Here is a 21,792-nt window from a genome sequence, read left to right on the forward strand (position 1 = left end):
AGATGGGGTCTCACCAGGGCAGAGTAGAGGGGGAGAATCACCTCCCTCGACCTGCTGGCCACGCTTCTCTTGATGCAGCCCAGGATGCGGTTGGCCTTCTGAGCCGCAAGGGCGCATTGCCTGCTCATGTTGAGCTTCTCATCCACCAGCACTCCCAAGTCCTTCTCCTCAGGGCTGCTCTCAATCCATTCCCCGCCCAGCCTGTATTTGTGCCTGGGATTGCCATGACCCAGGTGCAGGACCTTGCACTTGGCCTGGTTGAACTTCATGAGGTTGGCACGGGCCCACCTCTCCAGCCTGTCAAGGTCCCTCTGGATGGCATCCCTCCCTTCCAGCGTGTCGACGGCACCACACAACTTGATGTCGTCGGCGAACTTGCTGAGGGTGCACTCTATCCCACTGTCCATGTCGCCGACAAAGATGTTGAACAGGGCCGGGCTCAGCACGGACCCCTGAGGGACGCCACTCGTGACCGGTCTCCACATGGACATTGAGCCGTTGACCACCACTCTCTGAGTGCGGCCATCCAGCCAACTCCTTATCCACCGAGTGGTCCGTCCATCAAACCCATGTCTCTCTAGTTTAGAGAGAAGGATGTCGTGCGGGACAGTGTCAAAAGCTTTGCACAAGTCCAGGTAGATGATGTCAGTTGCTCGTCCCTTGTCCACCGATGCCGTCACCCCGTCATAGAAGGCCACCAAATTGGTCAGGCACGATCTGCCCTTGGTGAAGCCATGTTGGCTGTCACCAACCACCTCCTTGCTCTCCATGTGCCTTAGCATGGTTTCCAGGAGAATCTGCTCCATGACCTTGCCAGGCACAGAGGTGAGGCTGACCGGCCTGTAGTTACCTGGGTCCTCCTTATTCCCCTTTTTAAAAATTGGGGTTATGTTCCCTCTCTTCCAGTCATCGGGGACCTCACCAGACCGCCACGACTTCTCAAATACAATAGCCAGTGGCTTGGCAACTTCATCCGCCAGTTCCCTTAGGACCCGTGGATGGATCTCATCAGGACCCATGGACTTGTGCACCTTCAGGTTCCTTAGATGATCCCGAACCTGCTCTTCGAGTACAATGGGCAGTTCTTCATTCTCGCAGTCCCTGCTTGCACCTTCTACAGCTTGGGCGGTGGGACAGGAACTCTTGTCGGTGAAGACTGAGGCAAAAAAGTCATTGAGAACTTCAGCCTTCTCCATGTCCTGGGTAACCAGGACACCAGTTCCCTTCTGGAGGGGGCCTACATTTACCCTGGACTTTCTTTTGTCCCCTACGTACCTATAAAAGCTCTTCCTGTTACATTTTATATCCCTGGCCAGATTCAGTTCTGCCAGGGCTTTGGCCTTCCTTACCTTATCCCTGGCCACTCGCGCAGCCTCTTTGTAGTCCTCCCAGGCTACCTGTCCCCACTTCCACCCTCTATAGGCTTCCTTTTTCACTTTCAGTTGGTCCAGGAGCTCCTTGCTCATCCACGCCGGCCTCCTGGCCTTTTTGCCCGACTTGTTTTTCATCGGGATGCACCTCTGCTGAGCTTGGAGGAGGTGCTCCTTGAATATGGACCAACTTTCCTGGGCCCCTCTTCCCTCCAGGGCCGCCTCCCATGGCACTTGGCCCATCAGGTCCCTGAAGAGGCCGAAGTCCGCCTTCCTGAAGTCTAGGGCAGAGAGCTTGCCATGTATTTTCCTTGCTGCCCCGTGGATCTTGAACTCCACCATGTCATGGTCGCTGCAGCCAAGGCTGTCCTTTAGTTTCACATCCCCGACCAGCCCCTCCCTGTTGGTGAGCACAAGGTCGAGCATGGCACCCCTCCTTGTTGGCTCCTCTATTGCCTGCAGGAGGAAGTTGTCATCCACGCATTCCAGGAACCTCCTGGACTGCCTGTGCCCTTGAATGAGTTCAGAGGAGGGCAACAAAAGTGGTGAAAGGGCTGGAAGGAATGTCCTATGAAGAGCAGCTGAGGACTTTGGGTTTGTGTAGTTTGGAGAAAAGGAGGCTGAGGGGTGACCTCATTGCTCTCTACAGCTCCCTGAGGACGGGAAGTGGAGAGGGAGGTGCTGAGCTCTTCTCCCTGGTATCCAGTGATAGGACGTGTGGGAATGGTTCAAAACTGTGCCAGGGGAGGTTTAGGCTGGACATAAGGAAGCATTTCATCACCAAGAGGGCTGTCAAACACTGGCACAGGCTTCCTAGAGAGGTGGTTGATGCCTCAAGCCTGACAGCGTGTAACAGGCATTTGGACAATGCCCTTAACAACATGATTTAACTTGGTCAGACCTGAAGTGGTCAGGCAGTTGGATTAGATGATTGTTGTAGGTCCCTTCCAATAGAAATAGTCTATTCTAAATTTATTTTATGGCACATTTTCATTCAGTTACCAATTTGAAACTTAGCTTTCTTTTAACAAGGACTACTGCTCCTCTAATGGCAAAATCTTCTCTGTTATTCATATTTATTTGTACTCTACTATATTACCATGTCTCAATGACACCTTCTAGCAGATGCCTACTATTGCAAACATTTAAAATTAAATGTTCCCATTCACTAATTTCCATCCATAGACTCCCAGGACTCACACAGAGCATTTTTCTGTGGAGTCTTGATCTAATCCTGTTTTGTATACCAGATTTTCTTTAGATTGTTTGCACCACTCTTTGTTATTTCCTCTCTGCATTTTGTCATCTTCTCTCAGGCACGCAGAGTGTTTTTGGTTTTACCCTTTTGATAATGAGTCACTCAGACGGGCATGCTCTCCTGCACCTGTCATCTTGTCCTCAATCCTCCATTTAAAAACGCTCCTAGTCTTTTTTTTTTAATCCTCAGTGCTAGCAGACTCCCGCTCCACATTGAAAACTGAGGTTTTCACACATTCCACGTTTGTCTTTATTCTGTTTACTGGAATGCTGGTTTACATAAACAAAGACTCTTAAACACAATATTGGAGATGTTCAGGGAAAACAAATCTCAACTGATAAATATGAATGTGTGTAATGTCCTCATGGGAAAATTAATCATAGTAGTCCAACTCAACAAGAGAGTAGGGAGATGAGGTGAGTCTGTCCATCTTGGTGACAGACTTCCTTGACACAGCTCAGTTTGGTTAGGAGGAACTGCAAAAAACAGTTTGTGCATAATTTATTTAAAATGGACATGCATGATTTTAAATAAACAAACAGAATTCAAGTATTTCTCAGCCTGTTCACAGTTAGGTTACAAAAATATAGAAATATGCACACACAGAGATGAACCTTTTGAAGTAAATGATTTGCTGAAAATTATATCCTTGGTTCTGGTGTTCATTGAGGCATGCTATTAAGCTGAGCTAATTTCTTATGTCTGCCTCAGAAAGCCGCTACCCCAACTGTCGCTGTGGTTTGCACGTGCAGCACAGAGGAGGACACAAAACCCATGCCCTCCTCCTCCAGGGAGCCCTCCCAGAAAGCTTATGCCGCCACTGCTTTCTGTCCTTGGTATCCATCCAGATTTGTCCTGCTGCTTGGCCTGTGACAGGGAATCCCAGGCCGTATAAAGCCCATGAAAATAACAAAGCCTTATGCCATGTATGCTCTGCTCTTTCTCCACCACCAGCCTTACATACACACCTAAAGGATGTGCTGGGGAGGCTGGAGCTGGTGCCATTCATAAATCCGAGCCTTTGCAGGATTCCCAATGCATCCTCTCCCATTCCACTAAGCCAAGGGCATCTTGGATGCGAGGGAGGATTAAGCCTGATCAAGTCAATACTTCCCAGGGATATTAGCTCTGCCCTCAAAGAAGTTTGAAATTTTCCAGAAGATTAAAGCCATTAGTATTTATGATACCATGACTTAGAACAAGGAACTGAAAACTCTATGCGGAACTTCCTATATATGTGTTGTGCCATGCAGAAACCCTTGGGTATTTTACACAGAAATGTTCATCATAATTATAGTACTAGAACATCTTTATCTGCCAAAGCGTCTGCCTTGCACCTGCTCTCCTGCCGTGGAAAGAGAGCAACGAGAGAGAACATAGGCTGCAGCAGGAAGGGGAAGGAAAATAGTAACCTCTTTAGAAAAGCTCCATCAGTTTTTCCTTAAACAAATTTTTACTTGGCCTCAGTGTGGGGAAAACCAAGCACAGCTCTTCCACTGCTTCCTTGCTGATGGATACAAGCAATCTTGTGAAGCGCACCTCAGCTCTACAGTTCTTTGAAGAATTGAAATGAAAGGACGCATCCTTAGAAGTTGGTATTTTCTCTTTATCTGGTTCAGCAGGCACAGGTCTTGCAGTATCGGGACAGGCTTTCTTTCCCTCCCACAGATGGGAACGTATTTATTGGCACTGCGGCATCAGCTGAGAATAGACACCGCTCCTTCGCAGTTCCAAGTAAAGTCGCTGCAGGTTTCAGAAGGAGCCAGGGCAGGCTTTAAAATTGTGTTTCCTTTTGAGGCTATTGAATCCCTTCTAGATTTCCAGCTTGATGCCAGTCAACATGAGGGGTTTTCTTCTGATAAAAGCAAAAAAATGCACCAGGTAATGAAGCCCCCATCTATTCTGCAGTTACTGCATAGCCCTGATTTTCAGCCATTACTAATACAGGTTCAAATTCAAAGAAAAAGGATTTGTTTCAACAAGGTGCTTGAGAACATACATGTGTAAAGGTTGCTTTAACAGAATGTTCACTTAATATTTGTACAAATTAAGTCCAGCAGTCCCTATTCATGTCCTCTGAATCCTAAGTAAATCAGTAAATAAATAAAACCACCATCAAATATACATGTTTCAATGTATTTAAAATACTTATCTCAGACAAAAACTACTCAGTGTGCATGTCAACCTATTTTATTTTGGAGTACTTGCTGAATGCTAATGTCACGGACAATATCAGTGATATCTTGCAGTGCTGAGATAATGAATACCCAAGGTAATAATTTCCATTATGAGATCCGAATTTCAGCTGGAAAACACTCTGTACATTCTTTGCCTTTTAAATTATTTCTTCTTAGTAGCAGCACCATTTTTAAAAACATATATTTGTCAAGTCTTATGTACTTAGGAAGAGATGCCTGACGAGGTTTAGATTTGTTATGTGTCAATCCCCAACTAGGTCATATATATTCAGTTAAAAGTGAATTTAATATATATTTAATATATATATAAAAACATACTAGATATATTTTCACAGCATATATACATATTTTTTTTCTGTGAAGAAAAGAATATATATTCTTCTACAGAATATACATATTCTCTCTATGTTTTATATATATTCACAGCATACATACATATATATTCTGTGAAGGTAAGAAAAAAAAATCAAACAAGAATTTACAATGTCTAGTATAGCCATAAAGTATTTCAATTACAAAAAAAAAAATTATATGATACAAATTGTTATTCTAGATAAATAATTACTTTAAGAAGACAATACGTACATGTAATGGAAAATTTTCAGACTTTTAAAAAATACTTACACTGCAGTAATGCCTGGAGACTGGGGAGATACTTGGCTGACTAACAAAATGCTAATTATTTGGAAACTTCTGTTCCACAGATTAAAGCCACATCAATAACTAGGATAGTGGGATCTGTGGAATTCTTAAAGAACACTAATGAAAAAAATCTGTCAGGAGAAAGTGTAAAAGATGAGACAAGAAAATTTTCAATAATGTGATATCACAATGATTTGCTCTTCTGTATCTTGTATTGTGAATGGTAGGATGTACAAGAATGCAATGTGTAATAATGAGACTGTGGCTACAGGTCAGAGAGGAAAGAAATTAATAAATTGCTGAGCAGAGGAAGATGATAAAAATATGGAGGATGCAGCTTTAAAAACATTGTGATAGTGATCTTCAGGTTCTTTAAAAATTAGAAATTTATGCCTATCAGAGAAAATTTGCTATCATCGACTTTGAAATTTTTCGCTGTAGCAATCTGAATATATATATATTCATATCAAAATCAAACATGGCACCTCATAGTTTATCATCTGATATAAAATACATTTAATATTTTGTATATTTCATAGTAAGTACTCTAATATCTTGAACATTAACTTGGGGCATATAAATACATGCATAGAAGCTTTAGAGGGAAATTAAAAAGGGGAGGATCTTAGGCAAAACCTCCAGATGGAATAAACACATCTGTCTCACACTCCCAGACAATCATGTGTCAAAACAATATTATTAAGATTGTGATAGCAAGCACCAGAAAGTTAGAAAAATGCCAGAATCATGGTTGTCTACACAAGTTAAATTCAGTTCGTCCCTGTATATGCAGTATGGCAGCCAATGCATTGCCATCTTCTGTTTTTCACAAGTATCTTCCCTCTCTCGGTGCCCGGAATAGGTGATGACAATGTACTGAATTGCTATTCAATGTATCATTTGTTCTCCATACAGCCTGCATGCTCTGATGTTTTTCTTGCGCAGCAAAAACTTACAGATGGATTTCAAACTGCTGCTCTGATGAAAGTCTTTTTAGTGAGCCACTCCAACTATAATTTTATAGCCCTAGACACCGCCTGAATTTGAGTGGATTTTCAGAAAAAAAAAATTAGTCCAAATAAAATTTGGAAAGTTATAAACCATGGAAAATGTGATTTTTGAGACAGGCAATCTCAAAAATAAGTGATATTAATATTTATTTTTGGTACCTCTGCTATTTATCTGCATCTTCATTAAGACAGGCAGACTACAACAAGCTCCATATTCCCTGTGTTCGATGCCGCCATTACGGATCACTGGGATGTGAGCACGCAATGAAGAAGCACTGAAATTCTGCCAGGATGGAATTTGCAGCCCCATAACATCAGTCACCAGAAGCCAGGGAGGAACCGCAGGGCGAGGGGTTTTCTGTCAGCGCTTCTCTCCAGGCACCTGCGTAAGAGATCTGACATCCCCGCAGCGCAGCACGAGATACCGAGCTATCTTTAGGGCTCGTGCTGTCTTTCTCAGGTGCTTGTTTGTTAGAGGTACGGCTCACACATCACTGTTTCCTGCAATTAATTCCCTCCTGACAGAGGTTAAATGCTGAATTATATACATCACTGGCTTAGTGGCATGCCTCCTTTTTGACGGTTGATGCTGCACTGATAGAGATACAGGGGAAATTGAAAAACAACCAGTCCGCTTCCATTACTATCTTTGTAGCCAGGAAAGCAATAAATCTGAAGAAACAGTTAATTGAATGGCATTGTGAGAGGAGAGATGACACTGCTAGGGACTGTATTACCAGTCAGAGGAGTCAGATGAGGACATTGCCATGATTATCTAATTTCTTCATCTCTTCTGTCAATAGCTGTTGGGCTAGAGCGATTTAATTTCATTTGGCTGCCTCTTGCTTCTTTTCAGAGGTGAGAGGGTAAATCTTGCCAGTGCCACACTGCAGCACCGCGCGCTCCGACTGCAGCAAACACTGTGACATTGTGCTGCGTTACGCTGAGCGAGCCAGACGCTTCTGCAGAGCCCCGGCATTAACGATGTGTCAGTGCTTCACTGACTCCCATTCCATTAAAAGAAGTTACAAGATTGGTGTTTGGCACTGATGTCTCTGTTTCTTACCTGCATGGAATTCAAAGTGCCCACAGATCAACGCCAAATGATATTCCTGTTTTCTAAAAGATCCCTGTAACCGGTGGCTGATCCCATTACACATTCTTAGTCCCTTAATGTGTCACTTTCCCATGCGGATACATTATCCTTTACCATTTGCCAACCAGGGCCTGGGAGCAGAGTGCAATGGGGCAGGGAAAGAAAGAAGCCCAGCCTGCTGTGTGGAGTCACACCGTGCCCCATGGACATGCCAGGTCTCAGGGTGTGCGTGTGCCACACACACACACAGACACAAAAATTATTCCTTCTTCCCCAGCAGATACCAATCATCACCCGAACGTGCTCTTGTGACCACAGATTTTGTAATAGAATCAGGGCTGGGATAAATCCAGGAAAACTGGAGGTCTTCAGTCTCATTGACAAGAGTGGACTGTAGAGCTGCGCCCCTTCGAGTGAGGCCATTTGCTATGGAATCCTCTAACCCTACCTGATGGTGCTCCCCAAGACACTAGGAACTAGTTTCCCAACAGCACGAAGAAGGTGAAAACACATGTGCTTCCCTGGAAATGCACCCCTCCTTTTCACAAAGTCGTCCTTCCAGCATTCTGCAACACTTCGTATCCAGTTGAATAGAGAAAGGGGGAGAATAATTTTCTCCATAAAATGAAAGAACTACATTTAATACTATTACAGCCTAGTCAAAATTCAGAGAGATGGGAAGAACTGAGATGGATATCTCCACGGAAAAGCATTTCATCTTTAGGCCTCCAAACATACCTCTCTGCAGGAAACACCAGGCACTCGGGCTTAACTGGAATTACACTGTTTGAACATGTGCTGCATTTTTGTATATAAATGACATGGAAAAAATACACAATAGGACAAACACAGTCTTTACTAGCCAAGCAGTAGTTTTATAGCCGTTGGTAATGTGAATAGATTGACCTGCTGATTAAGATCTGTTTCCTTTTTTTTTTAATAAAACTTAACTTGTATTTATTTTATTCCTTAGGACCTAGTTTGGATCTCATATTACTTTGTGGAAATGTTGAACCAAGCCCACTTTCAGGTCCATTAATGGAATTGAACATACTGTACAAAATCAAATAATGGTGAGGATACAGGTTGGTAAAACTACCTGTGCTGTTCTTTGTTCTTTACAAACTGATGCTTTACTTTCAAATTACAGCAGAAAAATGTGTCCTATATATCATATCACTACCAAAAAATGCTTAATGTCTCATAAGACACAACTGCAAAGTTTCCAGTAAAGTAACTATAACTGCACACAGATGAACATAAATTTCCTCTGCAAACATTGGATTTACTGGCAAAAAAAAAAAAATGATCCATTTATGAGCAAATAGAACAAACATGTAAATAAATTACATATGCATGTACAGTCAGTATCTGTAGGCAAATACCAGGCATACACTTACTTTCCAAAACTGGTCCTAAAATGTTGCCAAAATTGGAAGCATCAAGATGAAGCTAAGCTCTAAAATACTCAAGATCAAATTTTGTCTGTTAAGGAGTTTCTGCAGTCTAAATTCGGTGAGCAGAGTTTGACCTTGCCTTTCTCACTAAAACAAAGCCCTAACAAGATCAAGCCAATTCTCTCCGTGTATAAACTCACGCAGTAATTTTCATACAATGTCCCTGTTTTACTAACAAATGAGAGCTACCACTGCCTTTGGAGAGGCTGATGCAAAGCCAGCTGAGTGTCCTCTGTCCAGATATTCCCATGTCCAAGTGTGATTAGCACTGTCTTGTCAAATTTAGCTCTAAGCCATTTGTGAACACCTTCTTTGTTTATAATAGCACACCCAAATCTGCACAGACCTCTGTGTTTGCTCTTCGGTGTATCCTATTAACAGTGCATTACATTTCAAGATGTCATACTGCAGAAAGCCACAAAAGGACTTTTAATGAATTTAAAACCAAACCAAGTGAATTACTTTCATTCTGGATAAATGCTGCTTGGTAAACATTCTGAGAAAACAAAATCGGGTTTTTAGTTCTACTTCTGTAAATCCAGAGTGACTGTACAACAAGTATTGGTACTGCATCTGAAATTGTTCCATTGCAATTATACCAAAAATCCCTATAAAAATCAAACTGTGGATGAACAGAATTGAACCCTGTAAATTGCCAGCGATGATCTGCTTGGAAAGTGATATAAGGAAATAAACAAAATCTATGACCTTACAAGAAATTTTCAAGAAGCTGAGAACTGATGGAATGGCTAGATTTTTTTATTATTGTGTAAGAAAGTAAATAAAACCATATAACATCATATTTCAGTTTTCATTCCACTGTCATATTTACAGCACAGTGTATTAGATCCTGACTGCCAGCCTTGCTTTACTAAAGGCAGTCTAGTTATATACATACAACCAAGAACAACCTTCAGCTCAGGAGCTACTTTTTTTATGTTGAAATACAAAAAAAAAAAAAAAAAGCAGGAACTAAGGCACAGAAAGGAGAAAATAATTTTAATTAGATGAGTCAAGAATGCATGAGGCGACTGTCAGACTTTGTGACAAATTCAGAACTATGCTTTGCACTACTATATGCAAAAAAATGCCCATTTTAAAGCGTGTTCCATCACTACCATTGAACCAACTGTTTGCCCAGCAGCTGTATGTAGCTCCTGCCCACAGAGGTTTTAGCACAATTAAACCGTGGCTTGGAGAGTGACTTAACAACGCACTGTTACTCTTGCTCTGTCCACAAACTGAAGAAGAAAAGACACTCAAGACAAAAGAATCTTCTAGCCTTGATTTAACAATTTCTAGCTTCTATCTGAGGGTCAGTGGGTAAGCGGCAAAATGTTAGGGGTTTTTTGGTTTTTACGTGGTGTCAATGAGAATAAGTTACTATTGCAAAGACAGACATTTGTATTTCTCTCTACAAACAGGAGTACATTACTAAAATATAAAGCCAAGAAGAGTAACAGAGTGTGAAAATATGCAGGGGAACAACAGCTGTTAGTCATTATTTTCTCCTTATCCTTTCAACACCTCTGCTTCAGTTTGCTCTCTAATGGGTAAATCACACTTTCTCCCTAGGACATTTTCTCATTTCGAGCAGGAACTAAAAAGAATTTTGAGACAATTAAGAGTCATTGTCCAAAAACACTCCTTTTGTTGCTTTTACTGTAGACACTGAAATCCATTTTTATGCTTTTTAAAACAGGTAAAGCTGATGTTGTGTTCTTTTAGTCCTTTGTCACTACTAATGTGATGGAGGATGTTTCTGCTTTTCTTCTTTAGACAATGAATCTAGCCTCTGTTCTTTTTTTTCCCTTACAGAGTTTATTTAATATTTCTCAAAAGAGAAATACCAACTACAAAAATGATTGCTCTCACTTCATTTAGGCAAAAGACGAATCTAACATCAGACAGCTTTTAAACATCTGTTTTACGCTTTACCTCATCTGACAAGGTTTCACAGTAGCCATTTGGAAATAGAGAAAAAATAGACAAAATTCTGCTTATGATCAAATTCAACATATTGCATAAGCTACTTTGCGCTGTTCTCCATTGCTTAACTGTAAGATGAATATTTACTGGGAGTTTGAGCCTTTTGTTCACTCTGATTTTAATTAATCTGACTCTAGGCCACAGTGAAAATGAGGTGGGAAAAAATGCAAACAGCTACAAGCATCACAGTGCAGTAAGATTACTCTGGAAATCATATTCTCTTAAACATTTGGCTTAACACGGATGTTTAAACCCCTTGTTGAAGGGGCTAATGAAACTCTAATGAAAAGCCCCTAAGTTGGGCTTTTCACTGTGGAATTGCGTAATAAATTTTCCTTTAATAATTCTTAAAGTCATAATAATTATAAAATTTTCCAAGTGGTCAAATGGCAGAAACCTCCAAAATGACAGAACGCACCCACTGCTGAGGCTGGAATGTATCACAGCGTGCACAAGCTTAAATGTGTGCACTCTCCCATCTATTTCTCTTTCAAAGTAAGAGGTTGCTTTTCTTCCAAAAGGCAATTCAGTCTACATCTGGCTTTGACTTAAAGATCTGAAAAAGAATGCTATTAATCCAATGCTATTAATCTGATTGCATTTCCCACACTGCTTCTAATAGCTAACGCATTTTTACAGCTGGTACTGCTGATAGTGTTTAGTGAAACAGATTGCGCTGACGACACCGTGGAGGAGGCACAGGTAACCTTGTGGCTGCAGCTATTCTTGGGCAGCGCTAAGGCGGACACACTCCTTATGGCTACGCTCAAAAAGGCAAAATATTACTCCAAAGAGCACAGTGCCTCAGCCTTTGTGGTGTCTCAGCAATGTAAGTCTTCAATGGGCCAGTGAACCTGAGTTTGAAGGCCTCCTTCAGCATCGAGGGCGGCTCCATCCCACAAACCCTCCGGCCGGTGTTATTACTGTTCACCTGCTCTTATAAACCATCACTCTGTTGTTTCTGTCCCACTGACGTGCATCAGTGATTGCAATCTCAGAAAGAAAAGGGGGAAAACAACCAAAGAAAATGGAAATACAAATCAGCTCTCTTGGTACCAGGGAACACGGGAATGGTACAGGTTTGGCATAAAACCTTGCGGATGTCGCAACAGCATCTGGTGCTGGCAGCGGGATGAAGTGTGGGCCACGTGGAAAAGAATAAAGGAAAGCACGTTTGCTTGTCAAAATACCCTGTAAGTAAATATTTTTTTTAAAAAAAAGCCACTATGCTAACTAAGAATGCAAGGTTATCTTACGGGGAAGATGCCACGGAGCGTATCGGGGAGGAAGGTGATGGGTTATGACATAAAGACCCCTCTGAGCAGCCTCCTTTTCTGCACCACCCCAAGGTGAAATTCCTTTGTCCGTGCCCGCGCACCCTGCGAGGGCTCCGCAGGACGACCCCCCCGCCCCCCGCCGGTCCCGTGTGTGCCGTCCCGCCCCGCCCCGCGTCAGCCCTGCTCCCGCCGGATCGGGGCTGGTACCAGCGCCGGCGGCAGGGCCCGGAGGAGTGGAGCCGCTGCCCCCTCTCTTCCCCCCCCCCCCCCCCCTTCCCACACGCAATAAACAAACGCGGTTTTATCAACAAAAGGCCTCGCTTGCGGCGGCTTCACCCCCCCGCCCTCGCTGGGGCCCGGGCGCATCCCCGCTGCTGCCTCGCCCCCCGCCCTGTTCCCACAGGGCCCCGGCAGCAGCCATGTGTCTGCTCAAGTGCGATTAACACCGACGTGCCAAATCCACCTCCCCACCCCCGCGGCCATTTGGGGCATGCACGCGCCCGCGCCTCCTGTTTACACAAGCGCGCAGCCCGTTTGCGGATGGCGCTGGCAAATGAGCCGGGGGAGGTGGGCTCCGCGGCGCCCCGCGGCCGCCGCCGCCGCTTATAAAACCCTCCGGGCCCGGGGCGAAGGGAGCCAGGCCAGCGGCGGCCCGGCGGCGGAATGGAGGGCGGAGAAACGGGGAGCGGTGGCCACCGCCGCTGCCCGCCCCCGGGGGCGCTGCCCCCGCACGGGTACTCGCCCCTCTCCTCCTCGCCCCCTCGGTGCGGGGGGCGGCCCGGCCCTGCCCTAACGGCCCTGCCCTTGCCCCGCAGGTCGGCGCCTTTCTGGAGGCCCTGGGTGCCCGCGCAGGGTGATGCAGCCCGGCGGACCAGCCCCGCTGCGGTGAGTAGGAACTCGGGGGGTGGCCGGGGTGGGACCCCCCGAGGGCCGGGTGCTGTGCCATGGCGGTGAGCTGATCTCCTCCGTTCTCTCCTCCTCAGCCTGACAGCCCCTGCGAGCTGGCGGAAGCCTCCCGGAAGCTGGCGCAGTACGCGCACCCCGTCAGGTAAGTGGCGGCATCGAGATCGGGACCGGGCCGCCGCCGGTTCCCGTGGATGGGCTCTGGGCGGACCGGTCCCGTCGCTGGCGGGGCCCGTGGTGCAGCGCAGCCGGGAGAGAAGGGTCCCTCGCTCGGCGGTGCTGGACTGGCCAGGCACGGGCTCCCCCGCCCCTTCGGATGCCACCCACGTCTGGATGTAGATGGGAGCGATTTGGCCATTTGCTTTTTGAACTGACAGGCCCTCGGGGAAATGGTTGCTGGCACTTGTGGATTTACCAGGTCTTTAAGATGAAATGTTGACATGCTTCCGTGGCGTGGGGCTTAGACATGTTACGTGGTGATGGTGGCTTTTTTATTTTCTGTGGTGACAGGGTTGACTGAAGCATCTCGCTGCTCATTCCTGTGCCCAGGGTTTTAAAAAAGGGAGGTAGCAGGGTTATCGTCTGCCTGGCTGTGCAAACCTCTGATGTCCTCCCGGCACACGGGAGTGGGCACAGACGTGGGAGAGAGCGGCAGAAGGAAAGGATACGGACTGGCTAAGGCAGCACTGCCAAGAAAAATACTCGTGCAACTCCTGCTTTCGTGATGAAGGCAATGATGGTATCTGCACTGTCAGTTCTGAAAAGGAAATAAAGGAAATAGCTACAGCTGAATCCACAGGAAAGTTTGTATTCAGAAGTACTAGAAGGTGTTGCAAGGTGCGTAAAATAATTGCACAGGTGGCTCTTCCAGATAAGATGCAGCTTTCTCCCAAATCTAGGCTCTGCTCTCAGACTGGTGCACAGGCTGTCTAAGCAATTGGACGGTCTTTGACTTCACCGTGACTGCTCCCGTGCTTAGGTACCAGTAAATGCTGCAGGGAGCATTGGGAATGGAGAGATGTTACCAAACAAGCATCAGTTGCTTTGTGCTGCGAAGGAAGTGGTGTTCTGTAAAACAGTAGTGTGGAGAGCACTTTCTGTAATTGCTATGAAACCACCTAGTTCTGTTTCTTAATGTATTTCTATTATAAACAATCTGTAATCAGTATTTAATTATGTTGCAATGTGCTAGTCTCTTAGCTCTTGGGACTTCTATTGTGTGTTTCTTCCAGCTACTTCCAAACTGTAAGCAAAAAAGGATGCTATCTGACAAGGAAGACTAATTGTGGAGTGTATTTAATTGCAATATATTATCTCACTAGCTGATAGCCCTTGCTACGCTGTGATATTATCAGCAATTTTTATGTTAATTTCTGGATACAACACAGACTACTTTAAAATCCAGAGCTGTGGGGCATCTTCTGTAAGGAGTCTGTTGGATGATCCTTTTTGAAAAGACAGGAGTTTGGGCTGAAATATCATGGTCTGATCCCCCTTTCACTTTGAGATTTGTTTCAGAGTGTTGTAAACAATGACTTAGGTTGGAGATCCTCAGTAACAAAACTACTAATTTAACCCAAATATACTGGGGATCTTGTCTGACACCAATTATGTTCCCCATTAATAGACCCAGTGAGGGCAGTAATATTTGGATCAGATCCCTAGGTAATAGTCCTGATGAGGTACCGAAGTGGTAAGTTTCAGGTGCAGTGGATCTTGGGCTTTGGAGTTTTGCTGCAAAACTAGCACTTTTAAGTGCATATTTATCTCTTCAGATGAAAATACAGAATCCAGAGAGTATTTTTTTTTTTCTATTTAAATGTAGAAAGCAGTTTAGCAATTGATCATGCGAGGAAAAACTCTGTAGGATGTTTAACAGAATTTCACTGCTATTTTTTGTCTGTCAGCCTCCTAGGAGAATACGCAGTAACAATAAGCAAACCTATTGTATACTTGTTTCAGGCTATTTTGGCCCAAATCAAGGTGCTATGATTACTTGTATCAGGAAGCTGAAGCACTTCTGAAAAACTTTCCAGTCCAAGCTACAATTTCCTTTTATGAAGACTCTGATAGCGAAGATGATGAAGATGAACTGGAACAAGACTCAAGAACAGAATCAGGTTGCTGATTGCAGAAAAGGCCAATGTGACTTCTAAGACTTAATTTAAACTTAATATAAAAAATGTATTATAGTATTTTTAAAGATAATTTATTTGTATGTAAGTTATTCTTAATAAAACTGAAATGTTTTGTAATTTTATCTGAGCCTTTTCCCTTTGTTCTGTTTCTGTCCTGCTTTGTCTAAGGTCTTGTGCTTTGTAGGCTGTAACTTGGACATCAATTTTAGGAGCAGAGAATGGATGCCCTGCTTTGAAGAGCTCTATGGTTATGTGACTTCCTTAAAGCTTGAGGACACAAGGAAAGCTTTTTCATTGTGATTTAGTAGGCTCCATGTGGAAGCATATCAACAAATTGTATTGGATTAAGTATTCCAATTGTGCCTGCTGCTATAAGAGTTTCAAACATGGAAAAGAAACTGTATAGCTGTTTTCCAGATGGAGAGGAGGGTCCAAATCCTAATCAAATGATGATGATTCAATTTAGTTTTTGCTCTTAAGGACAGGGTTTGCCTTAAGTCACTCCTGCTCTCTCATGTACATGAACTGTATTGTTACACATAAATGTAGTACGAGACTATCAGTTTTACTTGTAAAGTCAACAACATCACAAAATGAGAAAAAGGCCCGATGTGAGTTGTTTGATAATCAAAGTCTGGGACCCATCATTGTGTTACTGAAAATCTGAATTAAAAAAAAAAAACACTCGCCAACACGATTTGTAGTGTTAAAGAGCAGGCATTATTTATTGCAGTGGTGGGCAATGGGGGATTGTTCCAGTGAGCATGTGCTCTAGATAGCAACGACTTGGGTTTTTTACTGCAGCAATAAGCAGAAACTTAAAGCCTTCATTAAGTCAGCAATTTAACAAGCTGCTGGGCAAGCAGAGCTAATGATCTCTTTACCAAAACAAAATATTAACTTTTTAGTATCAATTCCCCCCTTTCGGAAACATGTAATCCTTATTATTGATTTCCAAATAATTTTTTAAAATGGCATTTTTGTTGCAGTCAATTGATACAGCAACCAGAACGACTACTATAAGGATTATAATTATATCTTGTTAATTGGCTGGTCCACCATCCCAAAAGAGAAATACCTAGGTTTTCAAAGACAGTTTGTACCTAGTTCTTTTCTAATCTTTCTTTAATTTCCTTAGTACTAGCTGCTACTTCTTTAATTCTATCTAATTGTTTTGTTAAAGATTCAGTGACGTTAGGAATATGTATACAACATTGTTCTGGCTGTTTGTGTAAGTATCCGCAAAGGCCGTGTTCTCTTGCTAGTAATAGATCTAAAGCTTGTCTATTTTGCAGGGTCATTTTTGAAGCAGCCTGGAGTTGCTGGTTTAGTTCCCCCGAACTTGTCTCAGTAGATTTTGCTAAAATATCTATTTGTCCAGTAATAGTACCTATTTCCAGCCTATTTCTTAATGACATTGACTGGGGGCTAAATATAGATTCTAACACCCATCCGGCCATCACTCCACTACTAGGTGGTCTCCAAGGATCATCGCTAGTGCTAGCATCCCTTTTGGTCAGATGGTGCCAAGTGGTGGTAATGGGATTTTTCCTCCAGAGAGGACAGAGAGTTAGTAAACCTAATGTGAAAGTATAGGATTTTCCATTTAAAGGTAAATGTGTCATCCAAGTTCCGTCTCCTCTGACCCATACTGTACGTCCCATAGAGGGCACTGTATCTGTTAAGCAATTGGCTTTCTTATCTTCATGCCAGGTTTGATTCACGTGAGTTAGAAGGCCACGACACAGGCACCCTTGCCTTAATGCTCTCGCTAGGGGTCCTATCTCTTGAATTTCTAAATTCAATGTTGAACAAGTGTAAATTTGGGTGCAATTTAATTTATCAGTAACACTCACATCATTTTGTAAGGGTGTTTCTGTTGAGGGTGTATTAGTCCCTTTTTGTCCCTCCCATTTCAAGCACCAGTTAGCTCCCTGATGATAACGCCAAACTCCTGCTTCTTGGCCTTCCCAAATTGAGGTTTGATCCATTCCCCAGGGTATTTTAGCACAATCTAGTGACATCCAATTGTTCAATTTACTTTGACCTGTTTGTCGTTTTGTTCGGATTTTTTCTTCTACATTCCAACAAAGCTGATGGCCTGTGGGTAGCTTGCTTGTTATTCCTGAACAGTTCGATTTATCATTTTCATAACTCCAAACCACAGTCTCTCCTGTAGTCAATTTGCTAATTTTGTTTGACCAGCATGCACTTCCATTACTGTAATACATTACCTGATCCTGGGGAATTTTTATCATTATGGTTCCTGAATTGTTATGAAGAGCTTGCCACATACGTTCTAAGTTAAAAGTTAAGACCCCCCACTCTAGAGGATATTGGCCTGACTTGGGGAGTGGCAAACAGGCTGTCAGGCTGCTGGCATTGTGTAGCCTTCCAAAAGATTGTAATAGCTGCAGAATCATGTTATCTTGTTCCGCTGTCACTTGGTAACAGCATTGTAACATCAAAATCATAAATCTTTTAAACCCCATTGCTATAGTAATCTGAGTTTACAAACTATTACCCAAGCAAAGAAAATTACAACTGTTAATATAAACACTAATATTCCTTGGGTGCACTCCAACTCTGTTTATGGTTCCAAACTTTCCCAAGTATAATTCATTAAGCCCTATGGAATTTTAAAGTTAATGGGTTATCTGTTTGTTGAACAATCCAATGCGGCACCTCTGGCTCCTGGTCTGGCTGTCCCATTGGTTTCTGGGCCGGCTGATCCTTTGATTCTGGGGCAGGTTTTGTTCATGTGTAACGAATCCAGGGTTCAAGTCCAGCAACTTTCACTGCAGTGTGAGTTGTAAGCAGGAGTGGTATAGTCTCTTCCACTTGTCCTTCAGGGGTTCCTCATTCCAGGTTCGAACGTTGACTCAGTCTCCTGGCTGATGTTTGTGTGCCTGAACATCTACGGCGACAGGTGAAGCCCAGACGATATACCTGTGTAAAAAAGAAAGAACCATTTCCAAAGATACAACATAATCTTTTAATGACTGCTCCCCAGTAGCATGTGTTTCCCTAACTCCAGTTACCATTGCATAGGGCCTCCCATAGAAGATTTCATAGGGGTTCAGTTTCTCCTTAGATGTCAGCCTAATCCTAATTCTTAATAAAGCTAATGGCAATATATCAGACCATATCAACTGAGTTTCTTGATGTATTTTACTTATCTGCCTTTTTAAACTTTGATTTATCCTCTCAACTTTTCCACTAGATTGCAGCCTCCAGAGGGGTTGTAAATCCCATTTAATCCCAATTGCCTTGCACAGCCTTTGAACTATTTCAGCTATAAAATGAGGTCCCCTATCTGAAGACATCCCTGCCAGTATTCCAAACCTCAGGATAATTTCTTTCGATAGATTTTTAACCACTTAGCTTTGTTGGTAGTATCCTAGTCTACTTTTGAGCAGTTTCCAGTGATTTCTCATAAAACTCTGAGGGATTTTCATTTCTGCCTTGGACCACTTGATACAACATGGACTTATTCATGGCTTTAGGGATGGCATGTCTCACTCCAAACACCAGTAATCTCTGATATTTAGTCAATAAATCCCGATGAGCAGGATTATTAGGATCCCATCATCTAGGATTCATGAGTGGGAAGTGATTGTTCACATTATCCGCTTGGTTCTGCTGCACATGAACCCTTTCAGCCTCTTTCTTTGCCTTAGCTATCACCAAAGTCTTTTCATCAACTGTCAACAAGGCATCCAAAACTACTTGCAAATCATTCCAGTCAGGATCCTGGGTTCTTAAAATTGTTTCCAGTACATTCGCTGTTTTTCTAGGATCCCCCCTGTAAATCCCAGCAAGCTCTTTCCAAGCTCTTAAACCCATTACAGCAAAAGGCACTTTTACTGTTACACGTCCATTAGGCCCCACAGCCTGTCTCAGTGGAGCTGCTGTTTCCTATTCCTCCCTGAGTCCTTCTTGCTATCGGAGTAACTCCTCCTCTTCCTCTGGACCTGACTCTCTGTCAGATCCAGGATCTTCATCTTACAACATATCTCCCAGTCCTGGATCTGCCTTTTGTACTTCCTGAGCTCCCCCTTGTCTATTCATCACTCTTGGTCGGATCAATTCCATCTCTTCCTCCTCCATCGGTGTGTACTTTGTATACACCTTTTACCAATACGACAAGCCGAACAACAACACTTTCTAATTCTCTCTTGATCCTTTTCTAATGCTAATACAAAAGGGTCACTTGGTATCTGATTACAATCCTTTCACCGCTCAGGGTGGTTTCACAAAGCAAAGAACAAATCTACATATCGCACTTCATCCCATTTTCCTTCACAGTGACAAACCAGCATTAACTGTAACATGGTATTATAATTCAAACTCCCATTTACCAGCCATTTCTCCTGATCCTCCAGCTTATACACTGGCCACTAATGATTACAATATTCAACAAGTTTTCTACAAGTCAAAGGATCCCTTCCCAGATCTTTCCAATGTCTCAAAATGCAGCCTAAGGGGGAAGCTTTCAAAATTCCACCCCCTGTTGAGGATCCTGAACCTATTTCCAAAGTATTCTCAATGCACAACATTAGACAATATACTTATTAAGCCTGCACAAACTCCGTACACAGTATTTCAGTCGCAACACCACTTTCACACAATTTGTGCAAAATACCAAGATCCGTCATGCATGCAATGCGTCTGCGGATTCAAACTCACAGATGCTATACTCCAGGCGTCCCTGTAGTCACGTATAGAATTTTCAAACCTGCTACCAGGAATTCCAAACTTAGCCCACACCCATGGGACCTCCCAGTCATGACTTACAGAAGGGCTCCAAACCAGAAAATAACACCTTACAATTTATCCAGATGCCGTGCTTCCTGGACTTACCGAGCCAGGGGTCAGAGGATCTCTCTGAAAAATCCTTCAGTGTGCCCTGGGGACCTCACAGTCCTGTGGATCCGTCAAGCCTCAGGAGCAGGGTCCCACCTGGGTTGCCAAATTGTTACCGAAAATCTGAATTGAAAAAAAAAAAAAACTCTCCAACACAATTTGTAGTGTTAAAGAGCAGGCGTTATTTATTGCAGTGGGGGGTCGTTCAGTGAGCATGTGCTGTAGGTAGCAAGGACCTGGGGTTTTTAATGCAGCAGTAAGCAGAAACTTAAAGCCTTCGTTATGTCAGCAATTTAACAAGCAGCTGGGCAAACAGAGAAACAAAACATTAACTTTTTGGTATCAATCACGCAGGCCAAAGTCCCTAACGGGACTAAACAAACCCCAAACTTTGATTCAGGCGCCGGTGCCGCTGTCAGGTACAGCCTGCGTACCGAGCGCTCCCGTGTGTGCTGCTGCGGGCTGGGCTGGTTCGACGGGCCAGCGCCATCCCTGGAGCCCCTGCCCCCCTCACCTCCGCTCCCAGGGGAGCCGGCGCAGCTGGGCGGGAAGGAGCGGGCCCTCACGCACAGCCCTTCTCACCGCGGGCAACAGCAACAGCGCCCGTTACAGTGACCTGGAGACCTGGACGTGAAACCAGCGCCACGGGAGAGCAGCTCCCCGGCGTGAGACACAAAGGTGTAGGCGGTGCACGGCGCTCTCTCCTCAAGGCCCGACTGCGGCGGGACCCCCCAGGCCCCGCGGCGGCAGAACGGATGCCTGGGCCTAGGCGGTTTCCACCGGTATCCTCAATACCCCGCACGGTACCGCCAGGCCGCTACCCCGCCTCAGCCCCGCCCGGACCCGGTCCCGGCCCCCGCCCGCCACCGCGCCTGCGCCCTGTGCCGGAGCGCTCCGCCCGCCCGCCCGCCCGCGGGGCGCAGGCCGCGGCCCGGGCCGGCAGGATGCTGAACGTCCCACCGCAGGCCTTCCCCGCCTCCGGCTCCCAGCAGCGGGTGGCTGCCGGCGGCCGCGCTAAGGTAGGGACAGCTCGGCTGCCGCCGTGGGGGTGGAGGACAGGCGCAGCCGGCGGTTGGGCCTTCCCCGGCACCGCGGCCTTGAGCCCTGTTGGGGCTGCTTCTGCCCCGCCCGCGGGGCTGCCGGTGGCCGTCGCTTGTGGGGGGGTGTGGAAGGTGTGGGTGCAGGCCGCCGCCCCAGCCCGGCGGAGTCACCGGCTCCCTGGCTTGGTTTCGGCCGGCTGTGTGGCCTGGGCCTTCTCCGCGCAGTTGCTGGGGCTTACCGGTCGGCTCCGGGTCGGGACGGCGGCAGGATTGCCTCTGGCCGCTTCCCTCGAGGGGTCTCGTACTCCAGTTGCCGCCGAGGGGACGCGGCGGCTGTGGTCGGGCCCCGGGCAAGGGGCTGGCTCTGCTGCGTCGTTGAAAAACACATCGTACTTCTCATTTTAGAAGGTGGTGGTGAATAACACGTCCTCCTCTGCCTTCCCGGGCTGTCTCGGGGTTGCTCCTGTGCAGAGACAGAGACTTTCAGCTTGAAATTACTGTGTGCAGCTTACGCTTTACGTGTTGAGTCTTCATCTTTGGAGTGGTTT

General features: G+C 44.9%; 2 protein-coding genes and 1 long non-coding RNA gene across 6 annotated transcripts in view; 2 read left to right on the forward strand and 1 right to left on the reverse strand.

The window, feature by feature from the left end:
- Window positions 1-12,810: 12,810 nt before the first annotated feature.
- On the forward strand, window positions 12,811-15,460 carry RIPPLY2 (ripply transcriptional repressor 2). Of its 3 annotated transcripts, XR_015258038.1 has the most exons (5): window positions 12,812-13,182; window positions 13,281-13,345; window positions 13,578-13,618; window positions 13,711-14,037; window positions 15,163-15,278. XR_015258038.1 is itself a non-coding variant. In XM_086743739.1 (4 exons), exons 1-4 carry the CDS (start codon window positions 12,961-12,963, stop codon window positions 15,222-15,224), a joined length of 390 nt encoding a protein of 129 aa, XP_086599865.1. In that variant the 5' UTR covers window positions 12,811-12,960; the 3' UTR covers window positions 15,225-15,247. The 3 variants fall into 3 exon arrangements, 2 of the variants coding, with proteins under 2 accessions (XP_086599865.1, XP_086599864.1); XM_086743739.1 differs by lacking the exon at window positions 13,711-14,037 and having other exon boundaries at window positions 12,811-13,182; window positions 15,163-15,247; XM_086743738.1 differs by lacking the exons at window positions 13,578-13,618; window positions 13,711-14,037 and having other exon boundaries at window positions 12,820-13,182; window positions 15,163-15,460.
- Window positions 15,461-17,912: 2,452 nt separating this feature from the next.
- LOC147601220 (uncharacterized) lies at window positions 17,913-21,020 on the reverse strand. The gene is made up of 3 exons (XR_015258039.1): window positions 20,719-21,020; window positions 20,202-20,327; window positions 17,913-18,287 (listed from the first exon to the last, which is right to left on the reverse strand). It is a non-coding gene; the product is annotated as an uncharacterized LOC147601220 (long non-coding RNA).
- An 88-nt stretch (window positions 21,021-21,108) lies between these two features.
- CYB5R4 (cytochrome b5 reductase 4) overlaps window positions 21,109-21,792 on the forward strand; it is a 38,873-nt gene continuing 38,189 nt past the window's right edge. For both annotated transcript variants that reach the window (XM_086743737.1, XM_086743736.1), the window contains exon 1: window positions 21,109-21,223. In XM_086743737.1, the coding sequence (XP_086599863.1) occupies window positions 21,149-21,223 (75 nt within the window). In that variant the 5' untranslated portion in view covers window positions 21,109-21,148. The remainder of the gene's footprint in view (window positions 21,224-21,792) is intronic.

The sequence above is a fragment of the Chlamydotis macqueenii genome, chromosome 3 (genome assembly GCF_036417535.1).
Source record: "Chlamydotis macqueenii isolate bChlMac1 chromosome 3, bChlMac1.mat, whole genome shotgun sequence".
In the NCBI taxonomy this organism is placed as follows: Eukaryota; Metazoa; Chordata; class Aves; order Otidiformes; family Otididae; genus Chlamydotis; species Chlamydotis macqueenii.

Excerpts from the sequence above, each read along its gene's own strand:
- RIPPLY2 (XM_086743738.1), top strand. The coding sequence starts at position 12,961 with ATGGAGGGCGGAGAAACGGGGAGCGGTGGCCACCGCCGCTGCCCGCCC. Across the intron at positions 13,183-13,280 it reads GGCGGACCAGCCCCGCTGCG|CCTGACAGCCCCTGCGAGCT; the intron begins GTGAGTAGGAAC and ends TCTCCTCCTCAG. Across the intron at positions 13,346-15,162 it reads CAGTACGCGCACCCCGTCAG|GCTATTTTGGCCCAAATCAA; the intron begins GTAAGTGGCGGC and ends TACTTGTTTCAG.